The 27,643-nt window shown below is 36.4% G+C and overlaps 1 protein-coding gene across 1 annotated transcript in view; it reads right to left on the bottom strand.

Annotated features, from left to right (window-relative positions):
* Window positions 1-640: 640 nt before the first annotated feature.
* The window catches only part of SEC23A (SEC23 homolog A, COPII component), a 28,791-nt gene continuing 1,788 nt past the window's right edge, over window positions 641-27,643 (bottom strand). The window contains exons 3-21 of the mRNA XM_085301719.1: window positions 23,756-23,997; window positions 22,834-22,891; window positions 22,480-22,566; window positions 21,089-21,325; window positions 20,909-20,988; window positions 19,823-19,967; window positions 19,293-19,451; window positions 18,370-18,485; window positions 16,304-16,427; window positions 16,131-16,211; window positions 13,796-13,885; window positions 12,482-12,588; window positions 11,289-11,442; window positions 10,553-10,630; window positions 9,387-9,548; window positions 7,924-8,010; window positions 6,314-6,469; window positions 5,628-5,693; window positions 641-2,180 (exon numbers count right to left, since the gene is read on the bottom strand). Of these exons, the coding sequence (XP_085157845.1) occupies window positions 2,091-2,180; window positions 5,628-5,693; window positions 6,314-6,469; window positions 7,924-8,010; window positions 9,387-9,548; window positions 10,553-10,630; window positions 11,289-11,442; window positions 12,482-12,588; window positions 13,796-13,885; window positions 16,131-16,211; window positions 16,304-16,427; window positions 18,370-18,485; window positions 19,293-19,451; window positions 19,823-19,967; window positions 20,909-20,988; window positions 21,089-21,325; window positions 22,480-22,566; window positions 22,834-22,891; window positions 23,756-23,976 (2,298 nt within the window). The 5' untranslated portion in view covers window positions 23,977-23,997 and the 3' untranslated portion in view covers window positions 641-2,090. The remainder of the gene's footprint in view (window positions 2,181-5,627; window positions 5,694-6,313; window positions 6,470-7,923; window positions 8,011-9,386; window positions 9,549-10,552; window positions 10,631-11,288; window positions 11,443-12,481; window positions 12,589-13,795; window positions 13,886-16,130; window positions 16,212-16,303; window positions 16,428-18,369; window positions 18,486-19,292; window positions 19,452-19,822; window positions 19,968-20,908; window positions 20,989-21,088; window positions 21,326-22,479; window positions 22,567-22,833; window positions 22,892-23,755; window positions 23,998-27,643) is intronic.

The raw sequence follows: 27,643 nt of genomic DNA on the forward strand, positions 1-27,643 counted from the left end.
AGATAGGTCAGATGAGCTACGTCAGTTTTATGAAAACGTGCAAGCAGTATTACACTAAGCAGATAACTGAGATATTAGTAAGTCACCAGGACTGGATGGCATTCTTCCAAGAGTTCTGGAGGAACTAAGCCATGGAAAATCAGACTTGCTAGCCAAGGTGCGTAACTACCACTACACACGCTCACTGCTGCCAGCGTCACTCTCCTCCACTACGGCAGCTGCTGGGGGAATCCTGCAAGTGACAGCCTGAGGCTAATCTCCATCCCTGGTAAGACGGTAGGGTCTGTAACAAAGAACAACACTCCTGAGCTCACAGATAGTCATGGGCTTTGGCGAAAGAATCAGCACATCTTCTGTGAAGAGAAACCCTGCCTCACTAACGAGCTCGTGCTTTGGGAATGGGTCAATAAGCAGGAAGATAAAGGTAATACGTATCTAGATTTTCAAAAAGCCTTTGACAACATTAAACACCTAAAGCTACAGAAGAAACTAAAGTTGCCAAAGGACTGAATGAAAGAACTTAATTTTCTAAATGGCAATTTCCTAAATTGCCATTAATGTAAGCAGTTCTGTATCTCCCGAACTTGAACAAGTTTGATGCCAATCRCTACATGAATAAAAGATGTGAACTTATTCTGAATAATATCATTACCAGCTTTATTTTCATATTTCATTTCAAGCACTGACAGAAAACCAGCACAATAAATACAAAAAAATGAGAGAAAAACATATGTTTTATTTATGTTGAGGCAAATGGAGCTCAACCTCATTTAGATAAAAGAAATGGAGAGCAATTGATTTAATCAAGTTTCCCAGAATTTATAGACAAACGGAAAAAAAAAAAAACTCAGGCTTATCACACCAATATAGGATTGAATCTCCTATGTCCAACATACTCTCCCTTCCTTGCTTCGGGCTTGGCACAATTTTATATTATCCAATACCACATTTCACATATGTATTTGTCAAAATGTTGTATTACCTCTGTAAACATCTATTGCATGTGTAAACTTCAAAAAGTAAATGGGAAAACCTATTAATTTACCCCTCAAAATCAGGTATGAACTAAGCACTGAATTAATTACAGCATATGCTATATAATACTGTTTCAACAAGAACAGCAGCCTGTTGAACTCATAAAAGAAGCAGAAAAAGTATGTGCAGTGTCATGCATTAGTGTAATGACATTGTAAGGCATTATCAAAAAAGGTAAATATATGTTTTAAAAGTATACTCAGACAAAAATCAAAGGCTATACTTCTAGTCAGTTCATTTTGGTAGTGTATGGTTTCTCTTTAGCTCTAGCTAAAAATACTTATTTTTGAACATGTTCATTTGTTACTCTTTTTCTGATAATAGATACTTTTGTCAAAAATACACCATGTGGATTCTAAACTTTGCACAATTAACAGGTTTTTTTTAATTTTTTTCTGTCCAAATTCTTTATATAAAGAGTAAGAAAAACTCCACTCCCAAAGAATCAAGTAGGACGGAAGGAAAGGGAAAATACTTGAAATTAAATGGTCCTAAAACAACCAGCACATGAACAATAATTGATCACCRCAGAAAAAAGCTTAGCAGACTAAGTCAGAGGAGTGAGTTAGGATTATTGTTATATGGATTTTTTGGTGCTTTTTCATACACTTCTTGCTCAAATTGAGTAAATAAAAGTAGTCATACGGCAGTCTGGAAAACCCGGTGTCACCAAARATTTCTTTTATTGTTCAACACGCCTTTGTAGTGCAAAGTAGAATCAGCTCAACCATTTAAAAAGAAAGGAAAAATCACGTTTCAAACTTGTTATAAATGTTTTCAATGTAATTATAGTATTACATTAACCAAAATGACTGTTCTTTCTCCTCTAATTATAATCTAACTTGATCTACTCCCTGTCTTCTTTACACACTGCAGTTTATATTAAGACATTGCTGATAACAAAAGCTTTTCTTTGAAAACAACACTGTTTTAAATTTAGTCAGGCAGCTTGTGCATATCAGAGCACTCTGTCAAGAGAGATATGGAACAGGGTGAAGGAGAAAAAGATGAAATATGGCTCCAGCTTATCTGTGCCTTTAATTCACAGCAGAATCTCAGGCAGCACTAGATACAGCAAGTTTCTTCAGATGATCCATAAATACTTGCAAGCTGACATCATCTGTAAGAATGGGTGCTCCAGACTCCTAGGCAAGTAAAGCAAACAAGGAGAACGTGTTATACTTATTGTGAAGAAAATGTATTTTTAATATGCAGTATGTTCCATTAAATCAACACTTCATAAAAAGATCTTAGAAACACATCATTGCTGACATCCTCTGACAAAAAACAGRTTGTTGTAAATGTACATATATTTTTATATGTTTACATAAATTTGGGCATAAACCACAACTACATTGTTTCCCCTGTTAATGTATATTGCAACATGTCCCAGTATGGTGACATAATCATACAAACTCAGAGTTTCTGATAGTTGCCAAATGCTGGCTTAAACATTTTAAAAAGCGAGTAAAACTTCCATGCAACAACTCCCATATCATCCCTATCACAGCGGAGCAAGATGGAGATGAGAGAAACAGAAATATGTAAGTGACACAACAAGTAAATCCTTATCTAACACTGAAGCCCAAGCTTATCAAAATGGCAAATGGAAGAAAAATCCACTGCAGGTCTGATCCGACACTGAATGAAGGTTGTTTTTTCAAGGGAAGTTGGGCCAATCCTTTCCTACAGCTCTGTGCAACCTCAAAGAACCATAAAAGGTTCATACCTGAAGGTCATACATTGCAAAATCCAGTCATAAAAGATGAAAACCCTTTGTGGARAGATTTTTACAATTTACTTTTTGACCTCAGAAGGTTCTTTCTTTACTATTAAGCAAATTCCCAGCCTAAATAAAACAGCAGAGTTGGTGATTCTGCAAATGTTAGATAGCAACTCTCAAGACCTCTGAAGTAAATCTGCAATTACTTCCATTTACAGATATATGAGGAATTCTATACATCTCAACAAATCAACCATTTCAAAGGTACTACACACCCRCAATTCTAAATGAAATCAGAGCTGTTTTACAAAACCTTTCAAAATCGAGACAGGAAAGTCTTAATGAGGAGCCTCTAAACTGGTGCTCCTTTTTGAGGACCGTTGAAAACCAGGTAACGATCAAGGGACAAATCCACAAGCTCTAACAGTTCTTGCTTGACTGCATTACACTTAACACGCTACACAGTGTATGTCAGGGAAGAGCCCTAACACTGGGTCTGCCTACCAACTGCTGGTGGCASGGTGAGAATAAAGCACCTTCTGCTTCCAAGCCTGCCAAATGCCAAGTCTGAACTCTCCTTACTTAAGAAGCTGCAAGGGAATTACAAATAGCTTAGTTCTGGGGCCAGATATAGCTCACCACTTCGTGTCTCACACACAGAAGGGGAGTACATCATCCTTTGCTTAATATATTGCCAGTGTAACCCAGTGTACCTAAAACTAAAACACGAGCTCTGCTCTCGAGGCTGAGCAATGCCTCCGCACAGGCAGCTGCTCTCACCGACAGTAGTAGGTTTACTCTGAAGACTGGGAATGGCTCATTACAGAAGGTAAGACAGAGAGTATTTTATTTGCTGTGGAATCAGACAAAAAAAACCCAGCAGGGTCTTGCTGCACAATGTACAATTACACAGATCACCTTAAGTTCTACTTTCTGCTCCAAAATAGCTTACTATGACATCTCAAAATCTTGACTAAGACATAGTTAAATTTCATATTTATAATGGTTTAGTGATGGATAGTTAGGCATCTGGTAAGATTTTTGCCATTTACCTACTCTTTCATTTTAAATTGCAAATTCCCCATAATCCCCAAGACCAAAAGAGAAAAAAAAAAAAAAGGTGAAAATAATGGCATGCTCAAATAAATATCCTCAGAGACTACCAATACACACTTTCAAAGTATACAGAATGAAACTGTATGGTAAAAGGTTACCATTATTTTCTGAAAACATTTTAAATACAATATAAGGCACTTACCTGATGAGATTTAGAAAAATTTTTATTTTAATATTTAAAAACCAAAACTAATCAGCTCATCACCTCCCGAAACATGGTTTCAGTGGGGTGCCAGTGCCCTCTTCTGGTCAGTGTGGACTAACAATATTTTCTGGAAACTTTCAGCTTACACAAAAATGACACAAAATGACATGAAACAATTCAGGAAGCTCAGGAGAAAAGAGTGAGCAAACCAGTTCAGTTTAACATTTTCTCTCAACAGTCACTTTCCTGAATTTCTAATTTTTACTTAGTTCAATTTTATTCAYACAAAACCAGCAGGCTATTATGTTGAGTACAAACATGGCAATGCCACTGGGAAGATTAACACAGTTTTTCTTATGTTATCCATAATTGAATACTTTACAACAGTAAAAGAAAAGCTGTCTTTTCCTAGGTACATCAGAAAAAAAAAATCTCACTTCAATTACTCAACATGAACAGCYTTCTTTCAGAACAGTTCAAAAAWTGTTTTGTATTTGCATTTAGATTTGGGATACTATTTCATTTGCTYACTAATTAAATAAGCAGGAAACACCATGAGAAATTTCAAAACTTCAAAAACTTCTTAGATAAAAACTAGATCTTTTAAACTATGGGGATTATTCGTGTGTGTTGCGGATGTAATAGGACAGACACACCAACAGACTGCTGGTTAGGATACTGACTCTGGAGGAGGGAGAGCTGGGTTCAAATCCTGCCGACCTGACTCGGTGTAAGTTGGTCATGTATTTCCATATTTCCACTCTGGAACTCAGCACTTTTTCCTGATGAAAGTTTCATTGCATCCAATACATCACAATGAAAACAGACCCTGATAGATCTTATCTGACAAAAATTACTGTCAAAAAAAATCCTGCAAAGCTCTATTTATTAATGACTTGCATAYTGTAGGCCTTTTAGCAAAATACTTGAAAAGCACAGTTGACGTGTYGGTCCCAGGAACTGCTGCGTTTGTGTGTCAGATGCAATCACGTTTCCACAACAAAATTAGACAGCACCGGTGCTCACCCACAGCAGTGTTTCTCTTTCTACTATAAAAGCTGAACTTGGAAGGAAAACATGGAACTGCAAYGCAACAGTCAAAAACATAAGCTGCTGCAGAGTTTTATTTCTTGAACTCATATATAACTTTCCCCCTAGAGACAACATTTGAAAAGCTGAATCCTCACCACAGGGGACCAAAAAAGGAAACACCACCACATCAATATTGATATACTTTTCAGTTCTTGCTTAACCTCAACATTTATTTGCTATAGTCAGAAAATGCTGCACTGCTCTTTATTGGAGTAAGAGCTCTCATTCCAAAGAATCTGAAGGTATCTGTCTAAGACAGATTGCTAGACATGAAAGTAGACTAACTGAAGCTTAAAGCAGCAAGCCATATCTYCCTTTTTGAAGAAGAAAAAATGAAACCCACTCTTTTAAATCTTAGTTATTCTGATGGCATCAGGCCAATACTGCATTTMTTTTCCAGTTTTAACACTGGACATTATTACTTATATGTACACGTCTTACTTGATTTCTGAAACAGAGAAAGGGAAAACAAAAATATTTCATGCATACAAGCCTCATCAGTAGATTCATACTTACCTGTCCCCATGCATACATATTGTTATGAGTCTGAGAGGGATTTACTTTCGAAAGCAGGAAACGAGCCTTTAAAAAAGAAAAAAAGGGCAATAAATTAATCTTCTAAAATAAAAGGATTTTTATGCTCAGAAAACATATATGCAAAATGTAATATACCATTTCTACTATTTTAATATAAAAACGTGCACAATTGCCTATTTAGAAGAGCAAGTAGAATAGCCTTTCTAGACTAGTAACTTTAGATTCTATAGTTCTAATGCGTAAATGCTAACAATTTTGAGAAGTAACAGAAAGTAAGCTTTTCCTTTTTTAAAAAAAAAAAAAAAAGCACCAGCAAAACAAGTATCAATACAATATTAGTGAAAAAGACTTTGAAAAAATAAAACTATGAATAATTCTACTGTTGATCAGAGACTGTGACAAGGCTTATCTTTTTATTCTGCACATCTCATACAAGGAATGAGAGAGTCCAACCTGGTATAATTAAATTAGTGATAAACAATAGGATTCATGAATTAGACAAAAAGGTACTGTTATGTGTCTGGCTCTGTCAAAGCTTTAAACTTCCRTATGTTAACCTACAATTTACATGTATTTTAAGCAGAGAAATGCAAGTTTACTATATGAAGTCTGCAGGTATTACTAATTATCACTTCCTAGATTATATAATTCGTATTTTACCATACCTGGCTTCCTCCATGCTCTGTATCAATGTATCTGGGCATTGGGAATCTGGAATGGAGAATTTCTTGGGCATCATCTATCGGAGCTTGTAGCAAGTGATGAAAGTTTTCATATTCTGGCATGTCTTGGTAACCTGACTTACGCCACTGAGCTATGGTCTGGAGATTGGGGGAGGAAGAAGCACAGAATTAATTTATCAATCATTCTTAGCAAATAAAACAGCTTTTAAGAGAAGAATGCGCCATTGTTGACCTCTTCTCTACCGCCCATTCCTTTCTACCCTATAGTATGTAAGTTAAATTTTTAAAAGCCTCTGTAAATAKAAGCTCTAAAAGGATATGCAAGTAATAAACCTCTACTTTTTTTAAACAATGTTTTAYATAACTATTTCCTTTTTTTGTCACCCTTTATATGCTAAACATTTAGTACATGAGGTCTGACCATGAGGTCAGAGACTATTATTTACAGTTCTCTAATGTGTACTTTTATGACACATCAGAAATAAGTATCTGAATCGCTATGCACCTTTCAGGGCTCACAGCACTGCCTCCCCACCTTCTACCAGTGGGGCTGGCTGCTCAGGACCAGCTCACTGATACGAGCTGTTGGGAGGACAGACCTGGAKGGTCCCTCAGCAGGGGTTCCCCCTCTTTTGCTTGTGAGCTGCTTTTAATCCGTGGCTCCATGCTTGGCCCCTGCCTGAGCTACACTGCAGCAGCGTTGCAGCCACACCTGCACCTGGCCACGTACCCCGCTGATCTGGACTTCCTGGCCTGAGCTCAGACCTGCCTCATCACTCTGCTCACCTCGCTCGGGTCAGTGCTGTGGGGCAGACCCCTCTGCAGGGGCCGTGGCCATTGCCTCCGCCTGCCCTGCTCCCAGCCCCTCTTACCTTAGGGTGCAGTCTGCCCCTGCTGCTCCCTGACAGCATCTTACAAAAATACAGAGAATGTTTTTCTGCTTTGAAAAGTGCTAAAGTTTAGTGACTATTTTTAAAAGTGCAGCTAGCAGGACATAACCCCGAGCAGTATTTCTCAAACTCTTAGCTGGGAACCCTTTGTGACTGTAAAGCAGTAAAAAGGAACAGCTCAATTCCTCCGGGCAGCAAAGCAAGAGCAAGTCATAAGCATTTATATTACTAGGGAATGCCAATCTACTCAACTGCTAGAAGCAGCTTAGTTTCTCCAGCACAGTGCAGATGAAGGGTGACTGTAATACCTGGTGTTCTCATTCTCGCATCCCCAAAGAACTACAGTCCAGAGGCTGAAAATAAGTTAGCAAAAAAGGCAAGGGGAGGAAGAATTGTAAAACAGCAAACAACACTTTTAAAAAGTTGGAAAAATACTGGTCTAAAACAAATAATCTCATACTGAAGCTAACGCATCTTAAACTTATCACAAAAMACAGGACCAAAATAGCAAGTAATGCCAGGTACCTATATATAGGGCAYGTAATGCCACAAATGTGAATTAGGAATCCTTTCAAGTTTAACTGTACTAGCCATGCAGATGAGGTCAAGCACTGCAGTGCTTCTTAAGATCAGAGCTTTACTTTCATAATGAAATATTATTACAGAAAATGGAATATTTATTTAAGAAATTATTAATCTTACCTCTCCATGATAAATAAGGATCTGGAAAAAAGTGTCCATAAGAAGAATGCGATCTGGTAAAATGCTGCTGCTATCCAGAAGAACAGGCTAAAATAAAAATAAACACAAACAGAAAGAGAACAATATACCAACTGGTGCAGAACTGAGCAAACAGATGGCATTACAGGCTGTCTCAATCAGTCACTGACTCTTAGGAACTTTTAAGATCACCTACTAAAGTTCCRTATTTGTTCATTTTCCAGCTACACGTCTGCAACCTCAACAATCTCATTCTGAAAGTATCCAGCTTGATTCTGAATAACAATTTCATGAGAGCGATAAAAATGGCATCCATGAGCTAAGAGCTATTTCATTATTATGCGCTTTTCCAGTTGTTCAAATACATCCACTTTTACCCATACAATGGTATTAACTTTAAYGGTACTTCAATGTCTAAAGATTCAGTAGTTACTCAAACAGGGGATTTGGGTGTTCAGGATTTTTTTCAGTCTTGTCCTTGAAGTTATTATTACTCTACATATGTATGTGCATATATATATATATATATATATATACACACACACATATGCACATACACATATACACGTGTGTGTATAGATACACACACAAACATATATAGTAATACTCATGATTTATGAGTTCTAATGTAATATTTAAATCTTCAATATTTTAATTCATGTTTTTATGGGTGGTGACATCAGGTTGGTGCCATATGAATTATTTTGATCAATCATATCAGGGATACCAAAAATAATCACTATTACAAGAACTGAGAAGACAAAACATTGCCTTATTACTCGTTCTATACTAACGTGTCATCTTCTCCCCCTTTGATCATGTAGAGYTTGATCGCGTTTCCATCACTCATGTCACTAACTGTTATTTATACACGGATGAATGCTCTCACTCTTGTGAATAGCTCTCCACAAACTACCTCATTACTTCAACTAAAATTCCACTTTAAAACCCTTTTTCTTCTGCCACGACACAGTCTAAAAAATCTTGACAAAAGTCAGGGTGCCAAGACTCTGCCTACTCTGTTACTTTTCACTGTCTCCCACTTTCCTCATTCTTTTCTACCTATCAAACTAATTTTGCAATTTCTTGTGTTACAGTTCTATTACACACTTCTTAGGGGATGATCTTTTTATTCTGGGTTTGTACAGGATGTAGAATGATAAGGTCAAATGCATGGTTCTGTAACAAACCTATGTATTATGGTAACTACACCAAAAYCAGAAGCAATCGTTTCTAGATAAGGGTACTAAGGTGGAGAGAGTTTTGTACATTTCCAAAAACATTTCTTTCAAAAWCTACTAAAAAGTGTATTTTGAAATAAAAATATTTTCTGTCATGGTTTACATTCTGATGCCACAAAAACAAAAGCAAAACTCCTATTGGATTCAACAAGTAAATAAAAAACAGAGACTTTTAATCTACAATTATGTTACACGGAATGATACCTCTGGAGGTCCATTGAAGGAGTAGGCATAGAGAATCGGTTGAACCATGATAAGCGACTGGGTTAGATCTTGACGCATAAAATGATGACGATAGTATGAGCTCTCATCTGGACTGTTGTTAAAAACTTGTAAGAAAGGAGATCTTCTCAAGTGAAACATGAACTACAAAAAAAAAAACAAAAACAAAAACACACACACACACACAGCTGTTTTGAACTTTCACAGATAAAAAGGAGGATCGAACAAGGAGAAAAAGATGTTTTYTGCAAGAACAAACCAGATGAGATTAATGCCACTGCAAAACTGAATTTCAAGTCCTTTAACATTTCTAACTTGTATAGACACCTTCCCCAGATACACAGATATACACAGAGAGAAAGACACCTCAAAATGGCCAAAAGTTTAACAATTCTTCTCCAGTACTAACTGATAGTGTATCTGAACATTGTCAAAACCATACTGCAAGTTGTACAATTCCTATGAGAGAGGTTGCTTCATTTGAACACAAAGCGTTATAGCAAGTTACCAGTTAAAAAAAAGTAAATAACCACAGCAAAGCTGAACTTTGTTAGACAAAATGGAAGAAGCAAAACATTTCACTGATSAATCAATCTCCTCATAGCAGTTAACTTCAGGTAGGTAATTTAACAGACATACCATGGAAATTATGAAAAGTTCAAAAGTAACATAGTTTACCAGAACAGAGTAGGTTATTAGAACGGATTATTAACACAGGAGCAGTTTACTTAAAGTATAATTTAGTCAAGCTGAAGTTCATGATGTATCATATATCAAGTTCCTCATTATAAACCATATAGAAAAGAAACTACAAAGCAAAAATGTGTATTTTCTCATGTTTTCTGAATTTCTTTGTTAAAACTACTTAAAATACGATGTTATTATCTGAGTTACAAACTCAGTTAAGAAAAGGAATCCATTATAATAGAACCAAACAATACAGAGAGTCAGAGAGTGAATTCTGTAAAGACAGAAGGTAAGAGGGAAAACAGAAGCAGAGTCAATAGAGGTGATCATTTAGAAGTTACATGCCAGGGAATAGCTRAAGTGTGTTTTTTTCACTCTGATATCCTGTATAAAGCCAGTATAAGTATATCCACTAAGCATTTATTCTTTACCTATTACAGACACACCTTCCTCCTACTCACCTGTGGATAAAGTGAAAATGTTTCTGAAAACCTGAAAGAGCTTGGATCATCCTTATGATATTCTCCAAATTTCTGACACTGAAGYAAAAGAAAAATATATGTCTAAATTAAGAAATACAGTGGATTGGTACACTGTTACTGTAAGTTTGTTTGTTTTTAATAATAAATATAAGATTATGCCTTTGTAATAGAACAGAAACCTAAGAAAAAAGACCCAATTTAAGTGCTTTTCTTAACAAGTAGTGATTTCCTTGCTTATCAGGCTTAATTGGCTATTTTTTCTTTCAAATCACCACGAAAAAATAACATGATTAAACACCCCCAGACATATTTAAAACTAATTGTTCATAACTAGCTACTTGCATGTGAAAATTAAACACAAAACTGATTTTTAAAGGGAAATTCTGTATGATTTGTTTTGCTTAAAAACATAATTTACAGTATCATTATAGACAGCAGAAAGTAAAGAAGGGTTTAATTTCTACAARCCTTGTGCTAAATTCTCTCTCAAAAGTTGGCAGTGACCAAATGCTGAGAACTAGGGAGACCTTAATTAACTAAAACCACAGCTGCTCTTTTAAACAGAAATTCTCAGCTCGTTCTGCCCACCCGCTTGTGGAARATGAAGCATTCAATTCTTCTACTTGTTTTGAAACAACCACTGAACATGAGTCATTCAAGAATGATATGTCTGGAGAGAAGAAACCAATTCAACTCTTAATATAGTCCTATTTACCAGTCGTATAAGTTGTCTGTCCAGCCACCTAAGCACATCAGGCCCTTCTTCTGTTTCTGCCCTATACACTGCCAGTCTAGCCATCAGAATTGCAGCAGCTTCCTGGTCAAAAGACGCAGCAATGTTTTGGATCTGTGTCTGCGCATCTGCCCAGCTGCAAAAGAAAAATGCTATTTGCATCACAGTAAAAGGAAAGATGGTGTCCAACTTAAAAATATCCCTCAAGAAGAAGGCAAAGAAAACAGCATTCACAGTTTAACAGACAAACTCATGCCAGAATTTCAAAAAATGTGCTGGGGATAGATCAGCAGCCTCTCAGTTAGCATTCTTTCTTACAACGTCCCTTACTCTTGAGATGTCCCTTATTTGTACACAAATGCCATACAACCAGTGAAATAAAATATAATGCCACTTACCAAAAATTACTACATAAAAAACTGATAAATTATGAAAAGTAAGTTACAAAAAAACACTGTCCAGGAAGCTAATCACACGATACGCTTTCCAGACTAGTAGTTTTCTTGTGCACCTGTTTTGAGATCTAATTGCTCGTCATGTGTAAGGTGTACTATTACTCTATTCTTTCATCAGTCATCAAGAACATTTTACTAATATAATGAATACAAGTTAACAAGCTACTCATATCAACAGTAAGAGCAATATGCTTTAAATAAACGTAATTTTCTATCAAATTACATCATTTATCTCCTTGAACTTAAAGRAAACATAATTGAAAAATGCCTCGTTAGTACTAAACATCACTTACTAAAATTGGGAAGTAAATTGAATCAAGGAAGATTCAGGTAAGAGTTACACATGGATGAACAGGTATATGCARCACCTGCAGCTAGCACTCACAGGATAAGATATGAAGTAATCTTTATTATTCCCCAAGTTCGACCATCTCCTCAGTTTAGCCCATAGAATTTCATACAGTATTTCCTTTTCATCTAGAATCACTTGGGTTACTTCAGACCATTCCCATAGCATTACTATATAGCCATTGCAACCTCCTGGAGAGGAAACAAGTCATGAAACAAGGGAAATAGTGTCATAGGTATGATCCTGCTTTCCCCACCTGTGGCACTGTGCAACTGAGAACACAGAACATCTGTGTTAGAACATCTAAAGATTAAATAGCAAACATGCACAATATTCATTGTTGAAAATTATTCATTACAAATAAAACATACTTTCTGGCAACYGTGGTCACTCTGATACGTCTCTGTCCACTAGAATGCTGGTACTGAGTCACAAATTGGATTGCACCACGTCCTCCCTGAGGAATTGGAGCATTGTGCTAAATACAGAAGGAAAAAATTAAAACTGAGTGGGAATCTCAAGATTTTATAACGTATAGAAAAGTGATTAGAAAATGATAAATCTCTTAGCAGGAGGCAGTTTAAATTCTATAAATGCACTGTCCAAACATTTTATTATGCTGAGTACCTTTGCTAAACATGGCTAATAAACTTGTAACACAGTCCCTTTGAAAGCAAAGTCTCCAAGTGCTGATTTCACTAGATTCTATTTGAATGTCATGTGATTTACTACAATTACAGAGTAACAAAATGAATACTACTTTAAAATGTTGATTAATAAATGTCATAAAGTGCCACAGAAACTTAAAGATTAGAATCCAGATGCAAACTGAAATTTTAAAACTCTGGACAGTAGAAATACTCTGTTGGTACTGTATAAACCTGTAAGTAATTTCAAAAGAGAAGGAAGGTTGAAATCAACCCCAAGGCAACTGTAGTAGCAGCTCAGTTTCAGATACAGTATTAAAATGAAACTTAAATACATAAAGAAAAGGTAATATAAAAAAATCACTAAGGTAAGCCACAAATTAAAACCTATGGCTTTGCAGCAAAGTACACAGCACAGCATACTCAATATAAAGAAATCACATTCAGCTCAAAGTTCCTAAGCTGCAAATGTTTGGAGGAAGGGAAAGTACCAGCACAAAGTAGCACATTCATTTGTCATGTTTTTATCCTCTTCCCCGGCAACTCCTGTGGGAGACAGGACACTAGGCCATTCATCTTTGCTGTGTTTCAGTGAAGTCAATGTTCATTTACAAATACTGACCCAGAAGAGCATAAATCAAAATTTAATGTTATGGAGTGATTACGTTGCTAAGTAAAATGTCAGAGAAATATTGAAAAAATGCCTTTAAATATATAGAGTACAGTATTTTCAGATATTGCAACTGAATTAAGTTTTAATAAGTAATAAATTGATAAGAAAAATTTAGACTTAGATTATGAACCTTATCCAAAGTTCACAGAATGTTTTGGTTCTCATTATCAACCCATCATTGAACTGTTAAGTGTCCATCTCCCAAACTCTGAGACTCTAAACTCTCTGACATGAGAACAGTGACATCATCTGTATCCCTGCTAACGTGCTTCAGGGCACAACAAAATTTAAAAATAGGCTTAAGTAGTCACATAAAACTATTACTACATTTAGAATTTGCTACAAAGTTGACAAACACTTATTACCTGATTCACCACTTCAAAGTACAGTGCAAGTGTAGTAGTGGGATTAAGTCCACAAATCTTCCACTGACAAGTACCTCCTGTTCCAATTTCCTGTAAACAGATTTTACAGAATATCTTTAGAAAACAGAAGTATTACCTTTTGTAAAACATACAACATTATAATTTGACAACTACTCCCTGATCACTCTGCCAGTTTCCTCGAAAAAGATAGGGCTCAAAATGTAACTGCAGCGCTGGATGCAAGAAGAGTTAAAAAAGGAGATGGTTAGGAGAAAAACATGAAAACATTAGAGAGGCAAGAAAATGGTAGTAGAAAAACAGAAAAAGTGAACAGTCAGAAACGAGAAAAAATAAAAAGAAAAAATTACTTTGCTTAAACTATCGCAAGATAAGAGGCAGGAAATAGGTAAGAYGGGAAAAGGCAGACAGTGATTGATATGGGGGCCTGATGAAAACCTTCACTGTGAACCATAGGTGGTATGTGAGCTGTGGAGCTATCCCTACTATTTTGTTCTGCATGTTCATTAAGACAGCAATAGAGCAGACTGTGTACATTCTCATGCTGAAGGGGCACTGAGGATTGATGAGATGTCACAGAAGAAGCAATGATTCATCAGATGTGAAGCTTCCTAGAGTCTGAAGAAGCWGAAGACACAGTGAGATATGCATCTCAATTTTTAGCTTAGCAGAAATAAAACTAGAGAGAATTTAGACTGATCAGAGTCTGATACAAACAAACAAACTGGGGGCAGACTGACGATTTTTCCACTAATACAGTTGCTCTTGCTGGCTTCTCTACTACCGATCTTCTGCCAGCCTCTCCAGGCAAGAAGGTACAGTTGGGTARAGACTTGCAATACTGTATACAAGAAGACTTCCTTTAGTTTCTGATAGGTAARTATGCAACTTCCTTACTACAATTTCAGAACAACTATTCAGTAGGACAAATAATCAGCATTTGCTTAARCCCTATATAACCTGAATATGATTTTCCTGATAACGTCCGACAAGTCAGCCAAGAGAACTTAAGAGTTTTGAGAAGTGGAAGCAGAGATAGCTCACAACACATTTTTCCTTCCTATTTCAGACTGTTTGATTTTGYCTCTTTTATTAAAATGAAAAGTGTACAATCAAAACATGACTGTACCATAAATGTACTAGACTTTAGCGAACCATCAGTTACCAAATGTTTCCCTGCATTAAAAAAAGAGGGGCTTGCCAGAAGSAAGAAAACTGGGAGCTGGAGGGCATGTACATTGGGAATTCAGGATTAAAAATGCCAAATATATCTGTGCTAGAAGGAATTTTAAGAGTATATTTTATAAAAATCCCCAAATGAGGAGTATTTATACTCAAAGCATGTGACCACCCTTTAAAAAAAGGGCTGTTTAGATACCCAAGACATCTCAGATGATGGTATGACTCCTTGTTAAAATTCTACTGCTCCATTAAACTCAGCTTTATAGATTAGGAAAAGTTAAATGATTGGAAGAAAACTTCAGACTATACAGTTTAGGCAGTGTTAACAGAGACATTTGTTTGTGGGAACSCTTATGGAACCTGGCTAACCAAATCTATTTAAGATTAGAGTGTTATGTGCTTTAGAACATGCAATTAAGAAGGACTACGCTGTSCATGTTCATATAGCATTAGCCTCAAAAAAAAAAAGTTTATGATTTGATACATGTGAGGCAACCTACTTGTTTAATAGCATACATTTAAGCTAAGTATAAACACATAGGGAAAGAAAGAACGTACAGGACRGACATGGCTACCTAAATTCCTTTTTTACTTTTTTTTTTTTTAATTATGAGGAAAAAAAGCTTCCAGTAGGTAATTTACATAGTTTATAGTACGTAGTTACATACTCTCTTGTAATTAACAAAGTATCCATTTACCAGTAGTGAAGCATTTGAAGTCACCAAACGTTTTTAATCRTCAAAAGGACAGAAGCACCTCAAATAAACCAATTAAAGTAAGCYGAGGCAGTCACCTATACCAAACCCAGTGAAACCAAACAAAACAAACACTCATGAAGAATTWTACCAGCCATGGCTGGAACTATGTTCACATTCACCGTTAAAAGTATTACAACATGTAATTTTTCTATTAAAAAGTTAAATTAATCATTCTGTGGAAAAACCTAACCAAGTAACAAGGGTCCTACAAGSTCTAATCCAATCTGAAATTAATCTAGCCATTGAGTATATTTATTTTTAAATAAGAGCAGTGAACAGATTTTGTTCCATTTATGGAAAAGTTTCAACTCTACAAATCCCAAATCTTATTTTATCATAACAGAAGATTACCTTTATTTTCAGCAAAGTTAACTTACATTTTCTGATACACAAGGTCCTTTAGAGTTGAGAGAGACACAGGGTCCAATAGCTCCAGAAATCTTTACTTCTCTTGAAGTCTTCACATTTAAAAGAAAAACATAAATTAATATGCTACTCCTATCCACCCTATTCCGRTGCTTCACTAGCACACTGCATTTTTTATTCTTACCTTTATTTCTAATGTGCCACCAAATCCCATTTTAAATTGTCCTTGCATATCTTTTGTGAATACTCTCTGAAAGGTTTGTTTGAATAGAGATGTATTGAAAGAATCTCCCATTACCATGTAGCCTCTAGCCAAACAAAAACAAAAAATTCAGTTTTTTAAAAAATACATATTTATTATTCAGTAATTCAGCAGACAGGATTTATGTAGCTTATTTCCATTAAAGAGTTAAAACTAAAAACAATTCAAAGAGGCAGATTTTTGTCTTCTTAGAAGTGACTACTTTTTATTTAATCAKTAAATCAGTATTTTCCTAAGATATTATGGACTAATTTTCTAAGTGAGCTTATAAAAGTTCACTAGATCCTGCCCAATCAGCATCTTAAGGCCACCTTGATTTTAATATATAACAAAATSTTGCACTGGAAAAATATACTGGACTTCCTCACTACAAACATCTTAACATCYCATAATCTTGCGAAGTCAGTTAACTGCTTCTAATATTCAATATTCCAACCTTATTTTCATACAATTTTATTTTGTTCAGTCCAGCACTTATTTCAGGATTAAATCTACACTAAAAAAAAGCATAACTTTTATGCTTAGCAATCCTCTGTGGATGTAAAACTATAATGGTTGGCACTCATTCTGAAATAGCATATGCCGTCGTTAAGAAATAYTAATGGGATATACTACTGTTATTCATCTCTAAAATATCTGATATTAATCAAATAAGTTGGTAGCAAACAAAGATTTGGCCATCAACTTTTTAAGTRCAAAACACCTAAAAAGTTATAGAAGTCTTCAGATGAATACTCGAAGTCAGAAGACAACAGACTTGGCAGAATGAGAGGGGAGAGGAAAAATATTACACGGGATTATAGTATAAAGAAAAGCATAGCTTGAATTTGATGCAGAAAATGAATACAAGTCACACATACAGGTAAAGTCAACATACAGCTCCTGAACAGTAGAAACTCCCACACTGAGACTATACAGATAGCTCTGAAAAGCAGCAAGCCAGCAGTGACTAGCACGGCAAAGCTGGCCTGAAACTCAGTGTCWTATGTAGATCCCAGCCTGCAGCAGCATCTCCCACTCTTCTTGGTATACCCAGATATGTAGCATGTGCTTAGCATCCTCTGTCATATGAGGATATTGACGGACAACCAAGAACAGCTATTACCCGCAGATGTACCAGTTACTAAAYTGATATGCAAAGATGCTGCATTTAATTATAGCCAAGCTGGTACTGACATGGTTAACAATGACAGTCACGAAAAATAAGCTTGRGAAAAGAATACATACTGAACATAGAAGTCTAACGTATGGTATATAAAGCATGTTGCTATAGCAGTGAAGATGAAATTTTGCGAGAGTGTAGGAAAGACTTTTGGGAAGAGAAAGAAAATACAGTCTTTGAAAAAAATATGGAGGAAGAACTGGCAGGAAAAACAATGAGTGAGGTACTTAACATACAAGGACGAGTCAAAAAGCTATCTCAGATTACAGGCCTGCATAACAGGATGGGTGAGGGCCTCATCAACAATGATAGAAATTAGGGGCCTGGTTTCATAAAAGAAAGATTAGAACTTGCTTTGATCATATTAAATGAACTGATGGAAAGACAAACTAGGGAATATACAAGGGCTTATGGGAAATGCAGGAACCAGACACCTAAGACAGTAGCTGAATCTAGAAGCAACAGTATCTAGAAGAAGGCATAAACAAGACAGAAGAAATAACTGAGGGCTTTGTGCCATCTGAACAGTAAGAAAAACTGGATACAGGCTCACACTCCCTTTCTCTTTACCAAAACCAGAAGCTTATACACACACACAAAACAGTATTAAWTTATGTTATTTAAGCCTCAAACAATTTAAAGAAAAGCAGTAAAAAGCCTATATGAGTAAGCCCATAATTACGGTGATGAATTTGCTAGAGGCTGAGGAATTCTCGTAACAACACAAGCTGCCTACTATCACAGTAAACCACAAGAAGATTAAAAACAAAAAAAAAACAAAAATCCTGCACATTCACATACTACTTAAAMACGAATAGGTACTTACCCAGTGTAGTTAGGACAACACTTCATCTCCAGAAGACCAGTCTGATCCAATGCACATGCATATATGTCAATAACATGACCATTTGTTGCAGCCCGATTAGCYAGGGCTTCAAAATGCTAAATCCAAAATGAAAATTCAGTTCATAGCAATTCATGACGTGAACTCTCTTCATCTCCATATTAAATCCTAAACTCCCAAGATTTTTCTAAAACATCACTGTCGGTCCTAATTCAGGTATCATAAGATAAGAAAAAAGCATACTTTTTCCTGAAGTTAAAACTAGGACTGGAACTTTCAACACCTGTGGTTTTTTTCTAACCAGCTAAGAACCTGACTCACACTAGACACACGTATGAGTGCTAGTTAAATTAGCATATGACACTGATTTCTTTTCTTTTTAAACTGCGCATTAAGGACTATGTCCAACTCATAGGATCCAACTTACCTCCCCAACCTCAAGTGTCTGTAACAACAACTTTCTGCAAATAAGCTAATCATTTAAGCTCCCATCTTAATTGACTGTGATGAAGTCAACAGATTTAGGATGCCCAAATGTAGATTATTTAAGATTTAATGAACTGTGCCTAAACTATACTACTAATCCTCCCCCATCTACATAGAGTCTTGAGTAACTTCCCAAGCAGTAGATATCMTTGCTCTTGCTGTATCATTTAGTCGGACAAATTCTCCTCTAATAAAGTCAGGGAAACATTCCAATGAACATTAATGAGAGCTAGACAAAGTCCTAACCCAATATATTGCAATTCTTGAAGACATGCAGTTATTCAGAAGCAGATAGACAAAAATGCAAAATTTCCATCTCTTTATACATTCCCATTATACATTATACAGTGCCAGGCAAGACGTGCAAACATTCTCTAATTGGTAAGGTGCCTAAAATATCATCTATTGTCTTATCTTACCTTAGTACCCTTTTTAACATATTTAGCATTGTCTTTTTCAATGTCATGCCATGATCTTATAGGTAATTTCAGTTCATCCCCTACAACCATTCCAGGTCCTTGTGTAGCTGGTCCTCCAATGAACATCATTATACGAGCACCCGTATTAGGAAAAGTGCACTGAAGGTAAAAAGATAAATGAAACAGCTAGTTTTTGCTGTAAATGAAACAGAAGAAATAGCAATCCTACCATTTATCACATTGATAGGATTGTAATACCAATTGTACTTTTTCCTCCTAAAGTCCAAATTTTCTGTTTATTCAAAGACTTGCCTCACTAAAATAAGTATTTTAAAAACCCGCAAATATTATATATATATATATATATATATATATATATATATATATATATATATGGGATGAGATTCATTAGAATCACCATACAAATCTAATATGCACAAATTAAGGGGTTTACACACTGCTTGTGACAGATTTTTATGTAATAAAATTATCTATTTACATATTTATACAACCATAGTTAAAACTATTACCTCAAGGAGCCCTACAGCTATGGAAAGGGCCACTCCAGAGGAACGCAAGGGCCTTTTCCCTTGTGGAACAGGCCAAGGATCCCGTTGCAGTTCACCCAGAAGATCAGTAAGATTCATATCAATTTTCTGCACTGGTTGTAAAAATCTGGAAGCAAACAGATGGAATTAATACAGACTGGAATTTTTAAATAAACATTATACTGATTGCTCCACTAGCAACCAGCTGGACTGTAATATCGAAGCTTCTATTCTGGATTCAGAGCAGTGTTTCTGTCTCACTAAGACAATGCAGTTTTCCAGTTTCCATCTACATAGCACACTCAGTTTAATCAGCTCAGCACAGAGGTTGTGAAACAAAATTTGCTGACTTAGAGATATAGCCACTACCCTGAGAAAACTGYATCAGAAAATCAGAGCATGATGACCTATGAATCTCAAAAAGAAAGTGGCACTACTTCAGTGAAAATCAAAAATCAGAACAAATGTTAACAAATAAAGACTTAGGTTTTGTGCTTTCTGCTACAGGTAAACCAATAGTAGAAAAAGCAGCTACTTAGCAAGTGAAAKGCAGAAACTGCAAAGCCCTCTTTCCTTTTTTTACTGTCTGCCTTATCATTTCATCAGTTACTTCTATTTAAGAGTGGGATACACAGGAGAATCAACCACCACCTCACAACTTCCAAACTGGAGACAGAGAAGGAGAGAGGAGGAGAGCTACTTCAGAGGTAGACAGAGGGAAGGCAAAATGGGACACTGAACATAAGAAAGAGGAACTAAAGTAGTCATTAACATTTTCCATCATAGCAACAGAAGCACAATTATTTACACATCTGTAGCATAGCCACATAGCATTCTCTTAGACATTTCCAAAGCATCATCTAAATGATTTCACTGTCATCCAGTAAGTCCTTTCTCCCCTCCCTAGTACACATCATCAGGAATAAGACCACTAGATCCCTAGTAAATCTGTTCCTGACCAGAAGGCTCAACTCCCAGTCCATTTTTTCATTAATGGCCCATGTAAGATAAATTTTTCAGTAAAGCACTGTAGCCAAGATGCGTTTTTAGATGTTTTAAGCATATTACCTGTTAGAAGGTGGTGGCTGCTGCACTTGGGGACCCCTACCAACTTGTGAAACAGCTACTTTTGTAAGTCCTAACATTTCCTGTCATCAAAAAAATAAGATTTTAGTACAAAATTTGTTTACATACTATTTGAAAGTTCATCATCATCGTGATCTCTTTTTGTTTGCTTTTCTGTGTTACCTGAAGCTGTTTTGCAGACAAGTCTTTTGTTCCCCTGAAGACATAACTTTTAGAAATCCCTTCACAGCCAAGTTCATGAACTTGCACCATTCGGCCAAAGGTAATGAGACCTACTAATGCAGTTGGTGGCAAAAGACTCAGCGACATTTGCATGGATTCCTTCAGAGCTTGCAAATCTTCATCTTCCATGCACGTGTCCACAACATAAAGAAATATTAAAGGCATCTGAGGACCTCGCTTTAAGAAATACAAATATCATTACATGAACAACAAATCTTTTGGGGATCAAAAATGAACAAATAAAAATACATTTTGTAAAAATGTTGTTAATTTTAGTCATATCAGTAAGGTCAGTGTTTCATCTAACTTGCCTCTTTCCTCCCTTTTAAGTAGCAGTCAGTATATAAGGCTAAAGCAGAATGAAATCCRTATCATAATGAACTTCACACAAAAATTAAATACCGACTACAGAAGAAAGTTCCTTTCAGGATGTCAAGATAGTTCTGAAGCATATGCCAATTTTATTAAATTTTCAATAAACAGTAAATCTGTATTGCTCTAAGTAGTAGTGATAGATCCATCCAAAAATCATAAAACATTTCAACCTGATGACATTATATGGCATTTCACCTCATAATTTTACTTTCRAGATCTTCAGTTCCTTTTACTCTTTCTATATTAATTTCATTGTAACATGAGCAAGTACTCCCTTTGTTTTACAAAAATAGGCAAAAAGCAGACATTCTGTTCAGTTTTAGCTCTTCTTTCATAATTTGAATACCTCACTGAAGTCTTACAAATATTAATCCTCAAAAGGAGAAGTTAGATATTGCAAATTTGCAATTACAAATGTTTGCACTTTCAGGTTGTAGGTCCATTTTTCATTTACTCTTCTTTCYATGTCATTTCTACCCTAACAGAAAYGATGAACTACTAAAATTAAAACACTTCAATTGAATATGTATTAATCTTTTCTTCTAAACCAGCAACTCTCAAAACTAACTCATGATTAATCAATAACGAACTTAAATTCAAAGGATTAATCAGATAGGGATCAACAATCAGCCAAATTTAAGCTAACATCATTTGGCCAAGCAGCAACAGTTAGCAAATCCTTAGTACAAACATAAATTAAATTGTTGGTAAGAAACAGCTAATAGAAATCTTGCCTTTAAAAGTGAGCGCCCTTTTTTTTACATTAGTTTTATTAACCATCCTTGTATTCTTATAAAAAGTTATGCTTTCCACTTCTAACTGATGAYATAAACTTCCTAATTACAAGCAAATATTCATAGCGATTAAAATGCAGTGAAGAAATAAAAATGAAATTAGTTCACTGCACTTATGTTTAGTTTATAAATGATGTTAAAGATTTTATTTAATGATTTTACCTGCACTACATATTCGATGCTAGAGAACTGAGGTAAAAGTTCAGCCGGCTGATTCATTTCAGATATGCCAGCATAAGTAGGAGGAAACTGCAAATAAAAATAAGAAAATTAAGTTTATAAAAAAAAAACAAGATTATAACTTCTAGAAAAGCAAAAACGTATGTATGTACTACTTTCCTCTGTAACAGATGTTCACAACTGCTGTCATGAAAAAATCTCAACGCACTCTGAAGATACAGCTGCACATTTACTTTCTTGCTGTCAATTTCAAATTACAAACACAATTTGAAAAACGAGTTTTATTTTTACCTTATAAAAAAGATTTTCTGTATTTTGAATGTTACATTTTCTTACCTGATTTCTTTGATAACAGAAGTTGCAAGCCCATAGTTTTGCTCGATAATCCACTTGGCTATAAAAATACAATTAGAAAAGTTAATATAGCAAAACAAATCATTTTACTTCACTGACCATAGAATACATTTCTGAAATCAAATGAACTATGCCAATTTTGGGGATGTAGATCATCTGGTCTGCCAGACTGTGCCACCCAGGCTTCAAAGGCCACSACTCGACCCGAGTCCAACTAATCATACATTGCAAACATGAAACAAGAAGAATATATGTGATTCACTGCCAGTGACCTGACTGACCTTTTACAGTTTTGTCTTTCCATTACTACCCATGACTAGTTTAAAATCATTTTAAGCTAAAGAGTGATACTGGCACAAGTACAATAGTTTCTCATCTTCCCTCTTGCCTAGTTCTGATGCATTTATCTATTTTGTTTTACTAAACTAAACCAGCTAATATGCTTTAGTCTACATTTGAACTAAGGCAAATAAGAATTTATAGTTAACTTACTCAGAAACTAATATGTATCAGGGCCAAACTGTTACAGAGACACAGCATAATCAATTTTTACATGAATGATTTTTAAAGGTGAAATGCAGAACTATATTAACCCACAAGATGTGCAGTTCCAGAAAAGTAACATATCTAATCACTAATTAAATGAAGTATGCAGAAAAGATTAGTTAAAGGTAAACACACTATAAAGCCATGTTTTAACTGTGTATTTTGCAAATGAAAAATCTATGTGTATTACAAAGCTTAGAAAAGCTGCAAGTCTGGGCTGTATAGCCATGTGAGGAGTATATGAACTCCTATGCAAAGACACTGCATCTTCAGTGTAGTTTAACTGACGCTACTTTGAAGTTCGTTCATAAGTAAAGATACTGTAAGTAAAGATGATAAGCCAACATATTGAGTTTACCATAAGGGATTCAGAACAGCTCGACACGTGGTCCTACTGCACAGAACTGGCTCGTATTGAATAGGAGGCAAATCTGGCCGTTCCTTCAGTGGTGTGAAGAGAGCAGCCACTGGGACCACCATTCTTGTGGCTTCAAGACGACTTGAAGGCCAAACATTCCAGCTGAATCTAACTCCATCTCTGTCTTCATTCTGCTGGATAAATTCCAGGAAGGTTGTCATGGTCAACTTCTCTATTTATCACTAAAAAAAAAAATAAAAAAAATATAGCTGTTAGCTCCATGTTGAAATGCAACTTTAAGTACTTTCAGTATTTACTGGCTAAAAATGACAGTCACATATTGAAATGCTGTAACTGAAATTACCATCAATACATGGTGAGTAACACTTCTAAACTCCAAAATTCAAAGCAAAGAATTCCAAAATGAAACAAAAAAAGTTAACACTCTCGGGATGCAGCCAACTCTTCAAAATAACAAATATTTGGCATGTTGCAAAATAAATACATGGTRTTAAAACAGTTCTGACTTCTTCTTGATTTAGCTAACTCGGGCAACAAAGGTTATGCCTAAATTATTAATTCTGGGGTAGGTCAGAGAAGAAAACATACAGCATTTCAATATGCGATAAAAAAGACCTTTTTACCAACCAAAAAGGAGGGGGGAGCATTTAATTATTCATTCTACTCATTATTCAAGAATCACTCATTCCTGCAAGTTGTTTAACCCTCTTATTTCTATTAAAAATCAAATAGCAAAAAGTATTTCTCCTATGTCTGATTCTTTTTCTTCTACTGTACCAAACTTYACAGTAATTTTGTAACCATAAATAACTATTTTAATAACTCATCACATGGCCGGCATACAAGTGTAAAGCAAGACAGAAGAAAACTGGCATTCCTACAGCAATGCCAGAAAATAGCTTTGCAAGAAGCACATGTCATAATCCACTACTTTACATAATCAAGATGTATCTTCAACAACTGTTTGAACTTAAATTTACCATTCTAGACACCGACTAAAGGCTTTTTAAAGATTTTTCAGCTGGAGCTTGCCAGAAGCTGCAGCACCAGGGAACACAGAGATATCCGAATAGCTCAACAGAAACCTGCGAACACCTGGCAAGGCCAGCAAGAAACCCCAAACCAAAAATAAATCCAGCAATAAGCACACTATCTCTGAATACCAGCAGTATGCCTCCTAGTACACTGATAGCACATAACCTAGATGGCAGAAAACTTAATTTATCTAAACTCCCATTGGCTAATAATTAAGAATTTACTATAAAGTCTACCCAAACCACCTCACAGGCTGTCTGGGAAAATACTCAGGTCTCAATCTAAATTACAAATTAATGAACAGCTCTAGGCATGCAAGCATCCCCCTGGATCAGGATTTAAATCGGTAAATCTCACAAGCAGACTGAGATTTTGTCTGCTCACAAGTGTTGTTTTACCTAGCAACTATATACACCATTGTGGGAAACTCCTGGAAAACTTCTGACTTCCAAAGATTTAGCTGTCTTTGATAAAATTATAATGGTATTGTTCCATGAGTTTATGCAATACTTAAACTATAATTTTAAAAATGTGAAATGCTTTTAACTTCATAATTTGGTTCTAATGAGGGCTATTAAYACAGTAACAACATCCATAAACAAAGATAAACCCTATAATTCACAGTTAATAMTATTAGGAAACAATCAACTATCAGCATACAATAAGAGCTACGGAAAGTAATCCCAAAATTCCTTGTGAAAGACGTGGACTGACAGATAAATAAACTGTAGTAGAAATACTATGATAATACAGGCATGCCGACATTTTAACAGGCATGTTACCTTACTGATACTAGGAGCAGATCTACGTGATGTGGGAATTGCAACACGGGGAAAAGGACAGCCCAGTATCTAAAAGATGATGTAAGATTTAAGAAGTTTATTTCCTAACACATCAAAATCCCTCACTACACTTTGCAAAAGGTAAAGGAATGTTATCCATGAAAAATGGGTTACTCATACAATGATTTGTGTGAGGAAATAAATTTCTTAGTTATAAGCACAGATACAAACTAACTAACTAACTCTCTCCTTTTAAAATCACCTCCTGAGAGGAGATAGAAATCAGGGCTTAAAGGCCATCTCAACCATTCCACAAAAATCTGCTACGAAGTCCATCAACTCCATCTCTTTACAAGATTTAAATAAGACTATGAAACTAGAACAAAACATTGCCAAGTGAACCCTCCCTTTCTGTACCTAAACTTTAAAGTCTTTTCTTCTCATTTTACCCCAGCAATGTTTGAAATGGTTTGATGCAGACCTTACTTTTATTACTTGGTTATTTCTCTACAGAGGGCAATGTACAAACTCCATTATGCAGTGACTAATAAAAGTAATAAATTACACATGCATATACATAAACGATTTGTTGGATTTAAGGAATTAAATATTGTTACTTTCCAGTACAGCATGTATGTCCTATTCAGGAGACAGAGCCTGCTAATAATCAAATTTTCCTCTATCTTTTCTTCCATCCTTTTCTTCCTTTCCAATAGCCAACAATGTTCACATACCTCATTTTACATCAGATGTGAAACCCCTGGTCTGACAAGCTATATCCAGCTTTGACAGTATTATCCTAGTTGTCCAYGCACATTTTCTGTGGTGTTACATGGGGTAGTGGTTCTAATGTCTAGGGACATTAGATCAGGATCACAAACCTTCCTGATCTATGGGCTACGCACCAAAAAACGCATAGACCCGAGAGCCCCAAAACACACATCACTTAGCTCTGAAAACCACAGAGGTGATGTCCAGGACAGTCTGTAGCACTGGCTCGTTGGGGTGTCAGTGGGGGAGGTCAGTGCTCCAGTTCTGCTGCGGCGAGGACAACCTGATGACAAGGTGGACCTCCAGGGTGCCTCCCGGCCTGCCTCCCCCCAGGGCCAAGCGCTGAGCTTACCTCCCTTCCCCGCACCCCGACAGTCCCGCTACTCTAACCGCGATCCGTATCAAACACATTCGACACAYCGCAGCTACGACGCACGCGGCTGTCTTGCAGCTGAGCAGTTTTGAAACACATCACGTTGAAGTTACACTGCCTGGAACAGCTGTGCCAGGAGCACCTGCAAACAGCAACAACACCTTCTCTTCAAACTCAAATAAACTTAAACCCACAGAGCATCCCTCTCTTAGGTGCTATCACGATCTTTTATGTGAAACATTATCTCCAAGCTGTAGCAGAAATGCTACGGTAACAGTTTTCAAGTAGATTTGTTATTCCAAAAGGTCCTCCTTTATCTCAACGCTTTTAAACGTGTGCACGCCACGTTCAGATCATAGAACTGGAAAGGCTGGAAGGACCTCTGGAGATCTTCTAGTCCAACCCTCAAACGAGTGGCTTGCACGGGGACTGAACCCGCGGCCTTGGCGTTATCAGCACCACACTCTAACCAGCTGAGCTAAACCTARCCCCCAGACGCGTCCCAGCACTGAAGCTCCCCAAAATAACGCCCRCCAGCCCTCCGCAGCCCACACAAACTGAAGCACAGTGTTGTTCCCCATCAGTTTTCAAGCGTCCCAGGCCAAGCGGACCRGCGCGCCTCGTATGGCCGCACGCACGAAGACCCCTGAACCGAYGCAGCTCTGGGCACACTTCTCTCACAATAAACCTGATTTTTTTCAGTATATTACGCATTAATCATCTGATAAAATAAACACGATCAGTAATAAACCGCCCACCTAATTTAAATAATAATAAAATCAAATGGACCAGGCCCAGCCTAAATACGACTCTGCCCGCCCGGTAAGGCGGCACCGCCGAGCCGCCGCTCCTGGGCAGGGGCTCAGGGAACTCGCGGCCGGCGGAGCCGTCCCGGCCGGCGGAGCC

The sequence above is a fragment of the Rhea americana genome, unplaced genomic scaffold (genome assembly GCF_003343005.1).
Source record: "Rhea americana isolate MKP2758 unplaced genomic scaffold, rheAme1 scaffold_18, whole genome shotgun sequence".
NCBI classification, from domain to species: domain Eukaryota; kingdom Metazoa; phylum Chordata; class Aves; order Rheiformes; family Rheidae; genus Rhea; species Rhea americana.